A 20942-nucleotide genomic window follows, 5' to 3' on the forward strand; every position below is an offset into this window, starting at 1 on the left:
AATTTTCGTTTCAATAAAACAAATTGTGTGAAATTTTACAATTGTTTAAATAAAATAAATCAATAGTTTTTCGAAGATTAAATTAAAATTACTTTTGAATAAAATAATAATTTATTTTGAAATAACGTAAATAATTATTTTAAATAAATTAAAAGTTATTCAAACCTTTAAATAAAATAAAATAATTATTTTATTTTCAGGAATTTTATGTTTCAATTAGTTTTAATAGAGTAAGCTAGATATTGTTCAGTACTTTAAGTTAATTCAAATAAAATAAAATAATAATTTTATTTTACAATAAATTATTCAATCATTTAAATAATTTAAAATAATAAATTAATTTAACTTAGAATTTTTAATCATTAAATAAAATAAAATAATAGTTTTATTTTACAATAAAATTATTCGATCATTTAAATAATTTAAAATAATAAATTAATTTAACTTAGAATTTTCAATCATTAAATAAAATAAAATAATAACTTTATTTTACAATAAAATTATTCAATCATTTAAATAATTTAAAATAATAAATTGTTTTAACTTAGAATTTTAAATCATTAAATAAAATAAAATTTTACAATAAATTATTCAATCATTTAAATAATTTAAAATAATAAATTAATTTAACTTAGAATTTTTAATCATTAAATAAAATAAAATAATAGTTTTATTTTACAATAAAATTATTCGATCATTTAAATAATTTAAAATAATAAATTAATTTAACTTAGAATTTTCAATCATTAAATAAAATAAAATAATAACTTTATTTTACAATAAAATTATTCAATCATTTAAATAATTTAAAATAATAAATTGTTTTAACTTAGAATTTTAAATCATTAAATAAAATAAAATTTTACAATAAAATTATTCAATCATTTAAATAATTTAAATTAATAAATTAATTTAACTTAGAATTTTAATCATTAAAATAAAATAAAATTTTACAATAAAATTATTCAATCATTTAAATAATTCAAAATAATAAATTGATTTAAATTAGAATTTTCAATCATTAAATAAAATAAAATAATAATTTTATTTTACAATAAAATTATTCAATCATTTAAATAATTTAAAATAATAAATTAATTTAACTTAGAATTTTCAATCATTAAATAAAATAAAATAATAACTTTATTTTACAATAAAATTATTCAATCATTTAAATAATTTAAAATAATAAATTGTTTTAACTTAGAATTTCAAATCATTAAATAAAATAAAATTTTACAATAAAATTATTCAATCATTTAAATAATTTAAATTAATAAATTAATTTAACTCAATATTTTTTCATTCTAATAGAATAAAATAAAATTTTTATTTTACAATACAATTATTCAATCATTTAAATAATTTAATTAATAATTTAATTTAACTCAATATTTTTCATTTTAATAAAATAAAATAAAATTTTAATTTTACAATAAAATTATTCAACAGTTAAATAAAATTAAAATAATAATTTAATTTTAAACTTAACATAATAATTTAAATTTCAATTTAATGTCAGATATTTAATTAAATTAAAATAGTACCTTGATTTTAAAATAAATTTTCAATCATTTGAATAAATTAAATTAATAATTTCATTTTAATCATTTTAATCATTTAAGTAAATTAATATAATAATTTAAATTTACAATAGAATTTCAATCGATTTAATTCAAACAGTTTAACTGTTCGGAATTTTAATTTCATATTCAAATACAAATTTTTCTGATCGATTAATTATTGAACATTTATACCAAATAGTTAAAATTATTTAAGCTGAACAATTTCTATTTTACGTATCAATTAATCGAATTCAATTGTGTTGTGCATTATAATAATTTGAGTTAAATAATAATTTTATAGATTAAATGAAATACTTTTTAAAAAAAAAAATAGATATTGAAGTACAACGGAAATTCAAATTAATTATTTAGTGAACAAATAAAGAAAACAATTGTTTTATTTTATTAATTATTTCAGAGAATAATTATTTTGAGAAACATTTTTATTTTTATTTTACTATATTAATTAATTAATGTTTATGAATAAATAGTTGAATTTATTTAAGAAGTTATTAGGTAACAATTTCTAATTTAGAGGTAATTAATTGAAATAATTCGTGCTAGTCATTATAATAACTTAGGAATTATTATTAAATTTTATTTTAATAAAAGGGGGTTAAGTATTATTGCTGAATATATTGGGGAATATATTGAGAATTTATTTGGAAGTTTTATTTAAAGGCCGTGAAGTAAGTCCTTATATTTGTGATTTTATTAAGACAATTGATGTCTGTATTTGGAAATGTTATTTAAAGGCCGTGAAGTAAGTCCTTATATTTGTGATTTTATTGAGACAATTGATGTCTGTAACTGGAAATTTTATTTAAAGGCCGTGAAGTAAGTCCTTGTATTTTGTGAATTTATTTAGACAATTGTTGTCTGTGTTGAGATTTTATTGATTTTATATAGGCCGTGTTGTAAGTCCTTTTGTGTTATTTGATTTTTACGACAATTGATGTCGAGTTATTTTGTTGATTTTATATAGGCCGTGTTGTAAGTCCTTTTGTGTTATTTGATTTTTACGACAATTGATGTCGAGTTATTTTATTGATTTTATATAGGCCGTGTTGTAAGTCCTTCTGTGTTATTTGAATTTTACGACAATTGATGTCGAGTTATTTTATTGATTTTATATAGGCCGTGTTGTAAGTCCTTTTGTGTTATTTGATTTTTACGACAATTGATGTCGAGTTATTTTATTGATTTTATATAGGCCGTGTTGTAAGTCCTTTGTGTTATTTGAATTTTACGACAGTTGATGTCGAGTTATTTTGTTGATTTTATATAGGCCGTGTTGTAAGTCCTTACGTGTTTTTAAGTTATTACGACAATTGAAGTCGATATTATTGAATTTTATAGGCCGTGCAGTAAGTCCTGATATTTTTGAATTATTTGAAGACAGTGAGTCTATATTTTGAATTTTATTTTACAAGGCCGAAATAAGTCCTTACGTGTTGAAAAGAGTAGGTTAAATTATAAAAAAAAAAATATATAATTAATTCAATTAGTACAGTTAATAAGAGTTACTATTTTTGAATAGATGTCGTATTGGCTGATTAATCTGAATTAATGCAAAAAAAAAAAATTAAGAGTAACTATTTAAATTAAAGTTAATTTTAAATCGTATTAATTAATTAAATTAAATTAATTCTAAGTTAGACAAGTTAAGTCAAAATTCTTATTATTAATTAGTTTACTTTAAAATTTAAATAAATTATTAAATAAGTAATATTTGAATTGAATTATTGAAGCGGTCGGATTGATTGTGGATAACTAATAACAATTGTTGTTAATTATCTATAGTTGATCGTTTGCTGATTTATTTAATAACTTAATTGTTATTATACGTTCTGTAGATTTTATTTATTTGATTGAATTTCATTAGCGAATTAATTATTACGTACGATTTAAATAATTTTATACTAGCGTGTCAATTACATTTTAATTCTGTTTTCGTTTACGTTTGTTCAATTAAATGATTATGACTATTGATTAATGAGTCAAAAGGATAATAATACTACTTTAACTAATAGTGAAACTGAAAGTGTACAATTAATAAATCAGGAAGGTCGTATTAATTAAATCAACGAGTTCTGAGATAAAGATAGTGAATTAAAGCAACATAGTAAAGCAACATCTAGCCCTAAGGAACGAAGGAACTAAGAACGATACAAATAACGATATAACTATTATAGCTGATAATAAGGAACTATTAATTGACTTAAGTATACAGAAGAAGGTTATCAATATTCCATAGATTTTGATAGGGAAAAATATTTAGGGGCTATCAGGGAAAATAATTTATTGAATACAAGTATATGACCGATAATAGTCAGTGAAACTGAACTAAGACAAATAGGTATTCGTACTCAGAAAGGAATTATACACACACAGTTAGAACCAGTTAAACGAACTAGAAAAATCAAAATGCCTACCAAAATTCCGTTAGACAAAGCCACCCTTATGATCCCCACCTGTACCGGTGAAAGGGACGTGTACCAATTTATTAAGGCTTGCGATTTGGCTTGTTCAGCCGTGGAAAAAGATGACCTACCCATACTTATGAAATTTATTAACACCAAGTTATTCGATCAGGCGTTAAATGTATGTCGATATAGGGACACCAGTGATTGGGAGGGTATTAAGTTAATTCTGTTAGATGCATTTGAACCACAACAATCGACATCTTCATTGCAAGTAGCATTAAATTCCGTACGAATGAGAAACAATGAGGACGTAGGTGCATACGCGCGTAGAGTAGAACAATTATATTTCAATCTATGTGTAGCAAGCACTAAGGGAAAAACTACAGACCAAGCTGATACAATTCGCGATCAATTAAAAGAACAGACGCTGGTAGTTTTTATTAAAGGGTTAATACCTAGCTTAAAGACCATCGTAAAATCCCAAAAACCACCCACTTTGGAGTTAGCAATCCAGGTTGCTAAGGACGAAGAGACCGAGATTAAGTCTGAGACCGATGCATATCAATATTATGGAGGCAATAGTTCAGGTAGACAAGTAAACAACTCCACCGCGAATACCAGAAATTCTAACGGGCAAAATAATAATTACAATGCTCCGAATAATAATAGACCTAATTATAATTTATCTAGACAAAATTACAATCCGAGAGGAAATTTTAATCCAAATCCAAATTTTAATCGATCACAATATAATCGAAATACGAATTTTAATAGACCTGATATAAATCACGGTAATAGGAATAATGTTAATAGTAGTAATCAATATCAGCCTCGAGGTAATAATAACTTTAATCGCAATAATAATTATACACGTAATTATCAGAATAATAACCACGCAATGGCCACTATACAATGTTACCAATGCGGAGGAAATCATTTCGCTCGAGACTGTGTTCAAAATCGTCATACTAATAACAATAGTAACACGCGTCCAACTAACAACAATTTCACGCGACAGCCTACTAATTACAACGCTCCGGTAAACATTATATGCACGTATTGTAAAAAATCTGGACATGACGTCTCTAAGTATTTCAGGAAACAAAATAATGATAGGTATAATAATGATTCGGGAAACTCGCAAAGATCGGGAGACATGAGTGGCGCTCGCCCGATAAATTTAATAGCCACAGTCGAAGAAGATTTCGACGATGTTTACACATCGTATCAGTCTTAAACAACAATCACGTCACTTGTCAGTCTGTCAATATAAGAAAAGAATTTATAGAATTACTCATAGATACTGGAAGCGATGTTAACTTAATAAAATTTAGTGCTTTGACAGGTGACACATTAGTACAAGAAAACAGAAAAATATATTTAAAAGGAATTAATGATAAGATAGTGTCAACAATAGGACAAATTAAGATAACTTTAAGATTTAATAATGTTAATATAGAAACAGAATTTCAAGTAGTACGTAATTCGTTTCCTATACCTAAGGATGGTATTTTAGGACAACAATTTTTAATGAAAAATAAGGCAGTAATTGATGTAGCTAATTAAGATAGAGATATTGAATTAAGTATATCAACAATTATTGGAACATAAAAATATATTAGCAATAGATATTACGATTTATTATTATTGATTTGATACATTGAAGTTGACATGAAACATGGTTACATGACCTTTAGTAAGACTGTAATCATGTAGCATGAAAACGGAAATTAAAAACAAACATTTAACATAATTATAGAAAGTTCATAACAATATATTGTTATGATGAATTTGAATTATTTTCTTATATAGGTTGTTAAGCATCCCTATCATTCAAGGGCAACTACCGTACATTAATGAAGAATTTAAAAAAGAGACAGCTATATTTTTCAAAAATCAGGGCGAATTAAGAATTGTAGGAGCACATTGGGAACTTGTAACTTATGTACCTTTAATTAATTACGATATACGTTATGATCAATTATCAAATGAAATTACTAATATGTCCCACCATTGTAAGGATATAATGTCTGAATACGAAGTATGCACTAGACTCGCACATGTAGTAAAAACTGTGTTTAAATAAATAGCGACACAACGAGAACAAATGTATGAATCCATTGGTAGATATGTAGGTACTGACAACAAAATGTCTGCAGTTGACAGAAATAGGAGAGGGCTCATAAACATTATAGGTAGTGCTATGAAAACACTATTTGGAGTATGCGACGATGATTGCACCAAAGAAACTAATAATAATATTGAAAAAATTGAAAATAGTAATGAAAATATGTTACACATTTTAAAAAGTCAGACCACTGTTGTAAAAGCAGCAGTACAAGGAATAGGGAACACGACCACTGAAATGAATAAACTACATGAGGAATTAGTAGAAAAACAAGGTGAAATTTATAAGAATTTAAAGGCAGCAGTTAATCATACATATACTATGGAAACAATGATACTTAGTAATAGGATACATAACATTTTTACTGCACTAATCACACAATTTTCTTATGAAACTACGACTATAAGTGCCATAATAACAGCTGCTAGAACAGGGATATTACACCCGAGTTTAGTAACTCCTAGAGAACTGGCTAGACAATTAACCCAAATCAAATTGAATTTACCCGTTAATCTAAATTTACCCATGGGGTCAAAACCAAATGAAATTTATGAATTAAGTAAGATAACTAAAATGGCCGTATATTATAGTAGAAACCAAATCGTTTTCATAATTAAAATACCTTTAGTAATCGAACTAGAGCTAACATTATTCAAAATAATACCTATTCCACACAAATTTGACTTCCATCATAGTATAATTTTAAAACCAGAGTTCCAATATGTAGGAATAACCAGAAATAGAAAACAGTTTACAACTTTCACTGAAACCCAATTACTAAGTTGTACAGAGACTGAAATTTTCAATATATGTCCAGAATTTCAACCCATACAACATGAATCAATTATGCAACCTTGTGAAGTTTCATTATTCAAAAATCCGGATGAGCTACCCAGTAACTGCGAAGCAGGAATTATAGTAATTACCAAAAATATTTATCATAAACTAAAGTATGCCAATACATGGATTTATACCACTACTAGTGACACATTAACTATAACGTGTCAGGGCGAACAAGAACCATACATAGTAAAATTACAAAATCAAGGGTTAATCAATTTAAAGCAGGAGTGTAGAGCTTACGCCAACGATATAGTTTTAAATCCCACCAGAGAGGTTAAGTCAAAATATTATGTAAATTTCATACCCAAATTAGGAATAGGAAGCTTGACATTAAGAATTCCACAACTCGAAGCCATAACAATACCAAAATACACACAGAAACATGATGTACTAAAATTAGATAATGTACATGAGTTAGCCCATTCTTTGAGTGACATCCAATCAATGATAGATAAGGAAACGGATAGGCAGAATGGAAATGTAGAAGACACTAAATATTATATGTCTTATGTTTTGTTAGGATTGATTTTATTTATATTAATTTTAATACTAGTAATATATATAATGTATCGTTACACTAATGTGTTGAAGAAACCCCGTACTAGTAGGGCAATACAAATAAGTGAACCTATTAGTAAAAGTAAATTTTATACACAACAAATGTATGAAACAATAAACAAAGATAACCCACATTCATACGAGTTACAAGGACCAGTAATACAATGTAAGTCGTATGAAGATAACGAGATAATTGAAAACAAAATTATGCTATGTAAAGAAATGGCAAGTACAAGTAAATTAAATGCAGGTACTAAATTGCCGTCAATAATAAATAATTGAAATTATCGATTTGAACAAGTATAACAAGTTAAATATTATTAAATTTACAATAAGTACAATTGAAGTTTGATTGAAGCATGGTTACTCGACCTTTAGTAAAACGGTAACCATGTGACATAAAAATGGAAATTACTTATTGTTGTTATAGTTAACACACTTATTATTATATTGGTCTATAATGCTACAGGAGATTTTAAATATTATATCATTTGTGAAATATTATGATTATCAAACATTATTGTAATTAATGAGTATCTAATCATAAACAATTTACTAATCATATATTATTGTATTAAATTAAAAAAAAAAAAAAAAAAAAAAAAATGTATTAAAGAAATTTTTTTATTATATATAATGAAAATTATTATACTATGAAAAATGAACATAACTATATTATATAAATGAAACAGTTATATTATATAAGATGAAAAATATATATTGTTATGTAATTGAAAATTGTTATGTTATGAAAACAAGAATACTGTTATGTTATGAAAAACAAAATATTGTTATGTAATGAAAATGTAATATGTAAAAAAAAAAAAAGAAATTTATGTAAAATGAAAAACCATTACGTCATGAAAAGAAATTATGTAAATTGTCGTTATGACAATAATTAATAATTTATATATAATATTATTGTAAACTTATGAACTATGTAATTATGTATGTTGTCCATTGTTTTATGTAAACTTTCTTTCATGTACACATTTAAAGATTTTTGTAGTTCTACAAATTGTAGCCCTACAAAAACCTTTGAAAGGGCGATGAGGTGTAACGAGCTGTGACTACGTATATAATAATAATAATGATATATTCAATAATAGACATAAATGCTGCAGGGAGCACGTAACCCCGGGCGGCATACATCGATAAAACTAATAGTAGTAATATCAGTAATCCCGGAAAGCCTAATAGTAATAACATCAACGGTACCGCACAACACGTGATAAGTATATGCACGCATTATCCATATTCTAGGAAAAACGAATATTATAATAAGCGTAAAAGATCATGACTTTGTACAAAATATATACTCCTAAAATAACATAATTATACGAATGACGTCTAAAGGTGACCTCAGGAGTACGCAGATATATACCGTTTTTATACTAAAAATGCCATAGGAGGGAGCTATTAGGAATAACCGACGAGGTACGTCGATGGACAAGTGTCCATCAGACGAGCACCAGCAGAGAAACCACCAAGTCAATTATTAAGTCACATCTCGTTTACCAAGTTATTAGTTAATTATTTTGGACTTAGAATATTTACGTTTAAATTACAAATAAATATACATATCTCATACAGTCAACTTGTTAATTTATTTCAAAACACTTCCATTATTTGAGCTGAAGTAGTTGGTTCGTTACACAACCATTCTTCCCCGGACAATGTATCAAAATCTTGGAAGTAAAGGTCGGTTAAGATGTCACAATTTTGTTCTTTATCAAATATGTAACTATAAGTTCCAACTATATAATTATTATTCTCTGCCATTCGTTTGTAGTATGTCAAATCTTTAGGTAGCATATTTTTGTGTAAATCTATAGATTGCACTGATCGTTGAAATGGAGATTTATGACTGCCAGGTGTCGAAACTGATTTCATTAAAAAAATATCGTCCAATGGCTTACTCAAATCATGTACAACCATGTCGTTGTTAATTGGCTCATCAACAGTGAACCTAGTTTCATTGTCACATTCTATAACCACAACGCTTTTGATACCATCGACCATTTTGGGCGAAATGTTATTTTTATCTGCCGTAATGGTCGAAGACTTTGGGATTTTTAACGACAGTGCTTTGAAAGGACGGTAGTTGGTGTGTTGGAGATATTTGTGTTGTTTTTCTTTTTTTCCCCAACTTTCTGTTTCGTCTAAATGGTTAAGGCTAGACAATTCTGAAATTTTTCTTTTTCCATTTTCTTTAGTTGTACTCTGTTTAGACTTACTGTCAAAATCAAGCGCACGAGTGCAATTTCCTTTTCTAATATTGTATTTCATTTGTTTGTGTACATTCGTCACACGTTGTCTCATAAGTTTTAAAAACCGGCCGCATTTAAACCTACGGTCGCCTTCTAGTATGTCTTGTTTGACTGTTTTAAACCAAGATTCAACAATAGCATTACTCTGGCGGATTTCAATGCCATTGTTGATTTTATTATTCATAATAGGTGTCCACAGTGCTAAGAAAGGTACACACTTTGCAATAAACTCGTGTAAATATGATTCATCATAATATTCATTAATGCTTATATTTTCAATATTTACAGACCAATTTAAGACTTCAGATTTAACCTGTCCTTTGATTGACTGAAATCTACAGAACATCATGGAATTACTCGTGTTGGATTCGCATAGAAATTTATTTATTTCCTCCAAGTGATCCTCACCTTCGTTGTTCGATTCATTTGGGAATTGGTATATATCATTACACTTGGCTCTCATTGTAGTAATGGCATTTTTTGTGTCTGCTGTGCCATAAGGTGACAACAGTATTACTGAAAATATTTTGAACCATTGTTCAACATCTGTCAAACTGGTTGTGTTAAAAAGTATACATATCCAATCAATAACATGATTTCTTTTGGTTTTTTCTACAGTCTTACAATGGTTTTTCTCAGATTGAAAATATGTGTAGACATGGTTTACTATAATTTTTGTGTAATGATTTGCACATATATTTATGATGGTGACATTAGATCCGTCGTGGTTATCAACCAATACTCTGTAACACCAGTTAAGGTAGTCGAATATGGAAGTAAAACCATTCCATCCTATACACAAAGCATTCATTTGGGCATAACTGAAATCTGTCACTATATTTGTGAATACTGGCCAAGTCAGTTTGTGTTTCAAAACGAATGCTTTAAAAGCGTTCAGCCATTGTGAAATCGCAACAATGTCGTGGGCTGAACTAATCATTTCAACAACGGGACACGTGACACTTGAGTTTCTAGGTAATGGGACATTAACAACTAGAACATAGTACAGAACCCTTTTGCTGTTCTTGTCAATTTTCCTGACCACTGTACCAGTTGCATCCAAATACCCAGTTACTGGTTTTTGTTTTTTAATCAGATTTTTTAGTATGTCCAACTGCTCGTTACTATAACAGTGAACAGACGGTATGCCGACATGTTTTACAAAGTTGTTTTCTTTGTCATTACACATCAATACAATGTCATGAAAATCATCTTTATCATAATCATAAGCACTTAAGGCCTCTGATCTGATTTTTCTGACGACGTCATCTGATTTAATGCCTTGCAAATTACCACAATTCAACTGAGTGGGTGATGCCATGTCAACAGCGTCCGACCTGAAAGAAAACGCTTTAGTCTTTTTCAGCGCTTCTATGTACAAGTCTCGCTGAAATCCTTTTACGTGGTTCGTGAGACCATTGTCATCTGGATTGTGATGGTAATTTAAACCAGAACTATATACTTTCGCCACAAACTTTCCGTTTTGAGGCTGGACTTTAATTCTAAAAAGTTTACAACCCTCATGGCTACAATACATGTACACATTGCAATGATTTTTAAAATATCTAACCCTTTTTGCATTAACAACGCATGTATTGTTCACAGTTCTTATGCGCTTCCTAAACATAATAGGATATTTAGTCTTTTCCAAAAGTTTTTTACCATTAATATGTGTATATAACAAAAGAGACCACTCTTCACACGAAAATGTGAAAATTCCTTCAAAAAACGGACATTTGTCGCTATCGTATGGTTTTGGAAAACAATTTTTTGTTTCCAAAGGCAGCACAACACCAGCCTTAACTGGGGTTTTCTTAAAATAGGCATTTTTAAGGGGACTTGGCACAAGTCCAACATTTTTTCTGCATTCCAATTTACTCGGTGTGACAAAATCAGATTCAACCCTTATGCTTTGTGGTAAAATTGGAGTACTACAAGGTATTAGTGGATTTCTTATCATCCAACTGCAATCACTTTGGGGCGATACACTTGTGTATTCAAGTGAAACGTGGTCTTTATGCACAAGTTCAGGCTCTGTGTGATCAGAATATGAAATGCAATTTTCAATACTAGAATTTTCATTAAAATAAACACTATTTGAATTTATATTGTTTGTGTTATCTGATGGATTACACAAAGACATATTATCAAAGTGTTTTTTAAATTTCCTATACACTTTAGTACGGTTGACATGATTTGCAGCTACTTTAATGTGTTTACATATGGCATTTAGAATTATACTATTGTAATTTAAGAAATCACTAGACGTATAGTTACAATTTTCAATACATTTTATTATTGTACTATTCATTTCTGACCCATCACATAAATCAACATTGTTCTTACTTTCAATACGTTTATGAAGAGATAAAGTTTTTCTATTGATAGCATTTGCAATTGATTTTTTTAAACTATTATCATTTTCTTTATTAAAGATGATATTGCAAATATTAATTACACAACTGTCAGAAACTGAGACATTTCCAAAATTTAAATTTGGATATTGAGTCTTAATATAATGAGCTACCTCATCCAATTTTTTTTCTAAACTCATTTTAAAGCTTATAAATAATTTTTTTTTGTGTCTGAATTACAAATTTATTCCCACTTTTATCTGCCTGAGTAAGACCTCTACGACTTTTTGCTGTCTGAGTTTACTCTCTTCGACTATTTTGTGTCGGAATTAACAACAATTCGTCGGCACTTTTTGCTGTCTGAGTTTACCCTCTTCGACTATTTCGTGTCGGAATTAACAACAATTCGTCGGCACTTTTTGCTGTCTGAGTTTACCCTCTTCGACTATTTCGTGTCGGAATTAACAACAATTCGTCGGCACTTTTTGTTGTCTGAGTTTACCCTCTTCGACAACTAATATTATAACTAAAACTACAACTACAACTATACTTAGAACTACTTTTTTTTTTGTTAACTACAACTACCACTGAAAATACTTTTTTTTGGATTTTTTTTTTCTACTTTTTTTTGGGTTTTTTTTCAACTACAGCTAAAACTAAAACTACAATTTATTTTTATTTTTAATTAAGACTACGACTACCACTACTTTTTTTGGGTTATTTTCTTTTTTTTAAACTACAGCTAAAACTAAAACAACTATTTTCTTTTAAACTACAGCTGCAACTATTTTTTTTTTTTTTTTAGGGGGGGTGGGAGAACCCCGTTTTTTTTTTTTTTATTACAACTATAGCTAAAACTAAAACTACCACTAATACTAACTACAACTATTATGAGAGTTGATGTGATGCTGCTGTAAATAAGGTAAGGCTGCTGTGCGGAAATCGTTTGGAAAAAGCAGGATCACAACACCTGAAAAATATAATATAGATAGGTTTTAATTTTTAAAATTACAAATAATATATTATATTCAAAAATTATACACTCCTATTTTAATTCGCCATTCAGCTTGTGAATACTGTGACAATAGCAGACATAGTTATTACAATTAAAATAATTTAAGCATACAAATATTAAATAAAGTTGATTATTAATTATTACTAGGGTTAGGATTTATATGCTCTAAAAAACTATTAAATATTCCCTAAAAAATATGCTGATATGTTGTAAAAATTACTTAAATATGCTCCAAAAAAAGTTGGTATATGCATTTATAAAAAAAAATTATGTAAAAACGTTTATTCAAAAAATTAGAGGTTAAAAAAATTTTAAAGTGCTAAATATTTAAATTATAAGTAAAATAATAAAATAGTATTTATATATATTAAATTTTTGATGGTTTTGATAGTCGATTTTGTTCTTTTTCTGTAACAGAACAAAATAAAAAATATATTTACAACGTTTAAAACATCATTTTTAATTTAACTGACTTACCAACCAAATTAAATTGAATTCAATCTTAAAAATGTCGATGAATAAAAAATTGAAGAAAAAACATTTCATTCATTTTCTGTAACAAAATTGAATAAATTATTTACTTTAGATATTTATTTTATTTTAAAATTAATTTTTTCAATTGACTTACCTTAAAATGTGAATTGCATTGGATAATCAACGTCTTTTTCAAGTTTTCGAAGGTAAATCTTCGTCGATTGTCAGCTAAAACAGTTTTATACGTCGAAAAACTTCTTTCGACGTCCACTGAAGACACGGGAGCATACTTGAAATATGGAATATCTGTCACTGTTATATTTTGGTCCATATTGGGAATTGATTCACGTGTACCGGAAATAATATCTTTTATATTTTTCAATAATCCATATGCAGTATTTTTCTTGAGAATTGTGTTTAATTTATTATTGATTAATTTTCCTATACTCCCAGGTGTCTCAGATATTTTTTTTACAATTTCTTCAAAAGACGAAATAGAATCGGCCAATAAGACGTCTTGTTTTTCCAAAAACGTAATTTTGTTTGGGATAAAACTAAAATGAGTTTTTATAAAAATTAAATTACCTTCTAATGTTGGTTCTTGAATAAGTTTTTTTACGTGTTCAATGGATACTGCATCTTCTTCATTTAACATATTTATAACTTCGCAAAATGCTTTGTAATTGTCACAGTAATATGTCGCAGCTTCTAACCATGTACCCCATCTGGTAATTATAGGTTGAGGAGGTAATGGTATTCCAGGAGCATTATTTTTAAAAATCAATACCCTTGAAGGTGCTTTTAAAAATATTTTTTTTCCATTTGAAATCAGTGATCAATTTTTGGGAAATTTTTTCGAATTTCTTCGCAAACTCTATGCACTGCATGAGCGAGACATGTGATATGAATCATTTTTGTGTATAAAGCTGACAATGCTTTTCCCGCTTTCACCATGTACGGCGCTGCATCAGAAACAAATAGCAATACATTATCTCGTTTTATTCCTTCTGGCCATAATAAAAAAAGTGTTTCATCAAATAATTTACAAATTGTTTTATGGTTAGTTTGATCAAGAACTTCCGAATTAAAAAGAAAAGTTTTGCCTGGTGCATCAATTTCTAATGTTCCAATGATAACGTTTGCCACATAACGACCTTCTACATCAGTAGTTTCATCAATGCAAATCCAGATATTTTTATTATTTACGTACCTTTTAATACTTCCGATTTTTTTTTTATAAATATCCGTGACGTAATTTTTTCTTAATGTTGATTCATTCGGGATATCTTTGTTAGTATATTTTATTAAAAATTCAGACAAAAATTTATTATTTAATTTGCTCAATGGAATATTTGCAGATAACATCATTTTACACAGATCTTCGTTAAAAACTGAATGCTTTTCACAAATTGCATTTGACACTAAATTTTGGTTAGTTTTAATCGCATTTGTTTTTAAACGATTTACAGCGCGTAAATGTTTGGCGGTTTTTAAATGTTGATTTACCGTGAATCTTTTTTGCGAGTTTACTCGTAGGTCACATAATTTACAAAAAAGAATCTGGTTATCGGTAGAAAAAACACCCTCGTTTTCGGAAACGTATATTTTTAAACGTGCAGAATTAGATGCTGGAAGTTTAGGCATATTGATAAAATTTATAAAATTTATAGAAAAAATAAACAAGACTTTAACACGCGTTGGTCGACTAACTCGTTATACGCGAACCACAGACCACAGTTGTACTAATATGACAAAAACATTTTAAACATTTAGTTCAATAAAATACGATTTATCTTATCGATTTTATGTTCCACTCACACAGTCACGCCATAATTTGTATAGTGTTACCTAACGGTCCTAACAATGAGCGATAGATTATTTAGACATAAAGACAAGTTACGATAAACACAAACAATTAATATCTTGCCATATCTGGCAATGCATATCTGAAAACAGATAAGATGAAAATTGTTCTTGTCCGCTATATCACGCGCGTTTAACATTGGGTGAACATTTACGGCGATTGAAAACCAAAATTTTTACAAATAAACTCAAAAATATGCATTAAAAATCCAAAATGCTAAAATAATCATGACTTTTAAAAAATCTTCAAAATATGCAAAAATATGCAAAATAATAATAGCACATTTTTAATTCCCAGTATATGAAACAGATTTTTATCTTACTAAGCTATCTTTTGGACTCACTAAAAAAATATGCAAAATGCTACAACATCCTAACCCTAATTATTACAAACAGATACAATAATGTCAAATATATTAAGTGTAGATCAGTATGCTATGATAATTAGTTCATATTTTCAAACAAACATAATCTAAGTTAATTTCATAATTTATTCATTCTAAAAAAATAACCACGTCTGTACTGACAAGTAACACTTATTCAAACATATAAATAAGTATATAAATGTATTTATTTATTTATCAAGTAAAATTGAACTATTATGAAACCTCTCCCTCCATACTAAATTCCAGTCTACAACACTCGTCTGGTTAGGTTACTTTAGACTAGTTTGGTTACATTATTAATTATAATTATTTTTTTTGATAATACATATTTTGAATTCTTTAGCACATATTTTTGTTGTATAAATACCTACTTTGGTTATATAAATACATAAAAATCTGAGCCCTAGTAATTACCATTCTAAGTAATATGCTTTAATAATAACATTTTATAAAATGTGTTGCCTTGAACAATATAAATTTGATTCATGATTTTATAATCGTATGTATTAAATCTAAAATGTGAAAAGGATACAACAGTATTGTGTTTAATAACAGATTCAACGATGATTTCTTGTCATAGATCATAATGCTTTGACAGTAAATGTATGGATAAATGAATTATTCTTGTCATCAAATTAATTTTGTAACAGCATATGCATTTTAATCCGCTATTCATGCTGAAACTCAATTAAAACATATACATTTCTATAAGCTATAAAGTTACTCATCATATTTTACAGTATCCAATAATCATTTAAAAAGTAACTGTTATTAGTAATTATTCAATGAAATATTAATGTACAATGGATAAATGATCTTCATGTAGTATGCAAAAAACATCTTGGTAATATAATACTTACTGATACATACAAAATTGTATAAAACTATTAAGGATGTGTTGTTTTTTGAGGAAAAACAATTTAAGAGGTATGTCTCCCATATTTCCCGTGGTTTAGGCCTCTTAATTTGTTTTGCACAGGGGTGCAACATGTCTAAATGCGTCACTGTACATAGTTGAATAGTTCTTAAGCATTACATTCTTATATTAAATTACAAATAAATGTATTAATACCATGTATTAATGTATTTACAATAAATATGGTTCTATAAACTGTGATGTAAACATACGACGGAAAAATAATAATACAGTAATTAGTGCCTCAGGTAACTACTCATCACATAATGAATAAAAGACTTACATTTCCAAACAATGGTTAAACTATTCGGTACAATAGACAGTAGTTTATACATACCTGTTTCCGCAAAAAGTGATGTTTTAAATAATTCAAGATAAATGACATGTTTAAACTCTTATTAGCTAATGTAAAGATAAACAGAACAATGTGTGTTAGATTGTATAGTCTTTAGAGGAATTTTGAATTTATAACCTAACTTTCCATTATTTTAAAATAACTTTTAAAACAATTTACAATTACTGTGTGACATAGGGCGACATCTATTTGACGGTTTCGGTGCAATACTATGGCACCCCTGAACTTATATGAAATGCAACAAAACGTACAAGGTGTCTTATCACTTAGTCGTCCGAGAATTAGTCCCCTAGCTTTGGTCCCCCAACTTCACACACGTCAATATACAACATATTGTTTTGTTCGTAAACAAAAAAAACATAATAATAATAAATTATAAAATCTGTATATATAAAAAGACTTGTCATCACCCAGATTCATCATCGCCTAGCCGGAACTGCTGAAGCTATGGATATGCAATTTTCAGTAAATGTACTTATTACTATGTATAGGCGCACTAAGAAAGGATTTTTCTAAATTCGCATTTTAAAGGGTAAAAAGAGCATAAAATAGTTAATTTTTAATTAATGGTGGGTGAGGTTCGCGGTGCCTAACGGCAGCCGTCGACCCGCGGTGGTTAGACGTGGCCGCCCAAATTTCCCCTTCCGTGTCACCGCCGCCGACACCGCGCACCACCGCGTCACCAACCTGCTTAATACCGAACCGAAAATAAACCGAACGACGAGCATATGTATAAATATGTCTCTGATACTAAACACTTTATCGATATCACATTATATTATTAATTTCGATTTTAAAATAACACGGTGGCATGTGTCATTTATGATTCTATTATAACGCTTGCCATAATCGACGACGCACACAGGCTTTTCCAACAGGAGTAGTAGTGGGGGTAGGGATGCTGAGAGTTGTATAGATAAAAATGAATGGATGTGTGTAGATTAGACCTCTGAGAAGAAGATAGGCTAATTTAAAAAGTGTTAAATTTGTTTTTTTTTATTTATCGGATTTTAGTACGGTTGCGTTAGGCTTTTGTATTAATTGATTATAGTAATTCTCCGTGGGTGGAATTAAGTAAAAATTACAAACTTGGTACAATTTTTATACTTTAGAGTTACACTTACGTACAAACAGCACGGGGTCCGCGATCTACCGCAGGTAGATTGCCTACCTGATAAAATACTGCTGCGAATCAGAATTTATTCCGGGCAACAGAAAAGTTAGAATAAATTGTGAACACTATACACTATACACCGAATATTAAATAACGAATTGAACAAAGTTTGAGTCTTATAGAATTGGTGCATTTAACGGGCAACGAAGTGCCAGCGGGATCAGCTAGTATAATATAAAACGTAAATATTAAACGTAATATGTATTAACTTAACTTCAAAAACTTTAAAAAAAAAATAATAAAAATAACTTCTGTAACTTACTAGAATATACTAATACTTGTATAATACAATATATACAATAGTATTACCCACTTAAGAGAAACCTCTTTTTAAATTTCCAATCCTTAGCTCTACAATTTGAAAATTGTATACATTTTTAACCAAAAAAAGATTTGCAAATGTTCGCGATATATTGACTATAATAATTATTTTGTAAAAATCTGTATTTAAAAAAAATAATCGTAGGTACATAATGTATTTTTTTTTTCAAAATTTCAAATGTCTATAAATAGGTCAAAAATAGTCGAAATATTTTGAACATTTTATCATGTAGGTACCTACCTACAGACAATTATAATATTTTATTATAATTATTTGGTGGAAATTTGAAGTATCTATTTATAGTTAATTTTTGAAGTACAACAAAATATCAAAAATCGTTAGAGGAGAAACTATTAATTAGTGGTTGAATATCCATCGTAAGAAATTAAATTTAAAATGATTATACAAAATGAATGTGACTTTCTGGTTAACTTTTCTTTGGTAGGCAGACAAAAATATTTAAATTTTCTCAATTTTAATGCATTTTGTTAAAGTTAAAACTTTAGACGCGTATTAAAAAAATATATAATCCAAACATCATGAAAAACACCCCTAATGAAATATTTTTTAGAAAATATTATTAGGTACTACCTACTCTAAAAACTCTAAACATAATATTTGATTTTGAGAAAAAAACTTAAAATTATATGATATTACCTATATAATATAATATAATTTAGTATATTATTTATATTATATTGTATAATATGGAAAGTCATAAATTATTTCAGATATCTGTCAGTTGGAACAAATTTTGTGGCGTTGCAATATGAGTTTTTGTTGGGACGAAGCACAATAGGAAATATTGTTCGAGAAACCTGTCAGGTCTTATGGAACACTCTACAGCCTGAAGAAATGCCAGAACCTAATCCAGACCAATGGACAGAAATAGCCAATAAATTTTATTTAAAAACCAACTTTCCAAATTGTGTAGGGGCAGTCGATGGCAAACATATTCGTTGTATTAAACCCATTAATTCCGGATCAATGTTCTACAATTATAAAAAGTATTTTTCCATTGCATTAATGGCTGTAGTGGACGCAGACTATAGTTTTATTTCAATCGATGTCGGTGCATATGGTAAGGAGGGTGATTCTACAATTTTCAAAAATTGTCCATTCGGAAAAAAACTATATTCTGAACTATTGAATCTACCAGCACCTGTTGTTCTCCCAAATACAGACAATTTTCCTCAGCCTTTCGTGGTAATTGGTGATGAAGCTTTCGGACTATACAAAAATCTTTTAAGACCATACCCTGGACGAGGTCTCACACAAAAAAGAAAAATTTTTAACTATCGTCTATCAAGAGCTCGAAGGTACGTAGAATGCGCTTTTGGAATACTAGCAAATAAATGGCGTTTTCTACATAGTGCTATTCTAGTTAAACCCGATTTTGCAGACGACGTTATAAAAGCATGCTGTATTTTACATAATTATGTTAGACGAAGGGATGGTTATAATTTCGAAGACACCCTCTCAAACTCTTTGGAAGACATTCAAAATGAAAATAATTCTGGAGCTCGTCAACAAGGATTAGATGTTCGAGAATATTTTGCCGAATATTTTATGGATGCAGGAGCAGTTCCGTTTTAATATCAATTTGTTTGATTTTTTTTTACTTCTAAGTTTTTTTTTTAATATAATATCAAAATTATAATTTTATATAATATAATTATATATTTAATATAATATAAAATAAATTCAGGCGATCATATTTTACAAAAATAAGTAATTTTTAAACTATTGTTAATACACGTTCGACGCCGGTATCAACACGTTGTCGACATGCAGCAACCTGCTCGTACTTCACTATTTATAAATTTACATTTACATTTCATAGATCGTACAAATTTAAAATATTTGTGTTAGCCATTCAAAAATTACGTACCTATACTTATGTTTTGTTTTATTTAATTATTTTAAAAGTAAGTATTATTATTATTTTCTTTATATAATATATAATTTTATTATAAATTGCATAGAAACATAAAAATTAATTAAGCTTACCGTAAGATTCTTGCTCCTTGTCAGAAAATGTATTCCAATATTTTAATACAGCACTGGCCACATTTCTCCAGGCCTTTGTTTTGGAGTGTTTGTCCATATATTCACTACTATTAATATTCCACAGGCATTCTTCTTTCTCCACTTCGTGGATTAAAATATCAATATCAATCATATTGATATATTTTTTGTTAAATAAATTAACTCGACAAAAAATCAATTAGTCAATTTAAAAACTAAAATCTGGTAAGAACAGGTAAAAAAACTGGTTTTAAAACGCGTCGTA

General features: G+C 27.9%; 2 protein-coding genes and 1 pseudogene across 2 annotated transcripts; all 3 read left to right on the plus strand.

The window, feature by feature from the left end:
• Nucleotides 1-3992: 3992 nt before the first annotated feature.
• Nucleotides 3993-5228, plus strand: LOC132945144 (putative uncharacterized protein DDB_G0286901). Its single transcript, XM_061014804.1, has one exon. The coding sequence runs from the start codon at nt 3993-3995 to the stop codon at nt 5226-5228; it is 1236 nt and encodes a 411-aa protein (XP_060870787.1).
• Nucleotides 5229-9456: 4228 nt separating this feature from the next.
• Nucleotides 9457-10122, plus strand: LOC132934317 (uncharacterized; annotated as a pseudogene).
• A 9382-nt stretch (nt 10123-19504) lies between these two features.
• LOC132945152 (uncharacterized) lies at nt 19505-20245 on the plus strand. Its single transcript, XM_061014816.1, has one exon. The coding sequence runs from the start codon at nt 19505-19507 to the stop codon at nt 20243-20245; it is 741 nt and encodes a 246-aa protein (XP_060870799.1).
• The last annotated feature ends 697 nt before the right edge of the window (nt 20246-20942 follow it).

The sequence above is a fragment of the Metopolophium dirhodum genome, chromosome 1 (genome assembly GCF_019925205.1).
Source record: "Metopolophium dirhodum isolate CAU chromosome 1, ASM1992520v1, whole genome shotgun sequence".
NCBI lineage: Eukaryota > Metazoa > Arthropoda > Insecta > Hemiptera > Aphididae > Metopolophium > Metopolophium dirhodum.

Bases quoted from the DNA above. Each gene is read 5' to 3' on its own strand.
- LOC132945144 (XM_061014804.1), top strand. From the start codon at position 3,993: ATGCCTACCAAAATTCCGTTAGACAAAGCCACCCTTATGATCCCCACC.
- LOC132945152 (XM_061014816.1), top strand. From the start codon at position 19,505: ATGCCAGAACCTAATCCAGACCAATGGACAGAAATAGCCAATAAATTT.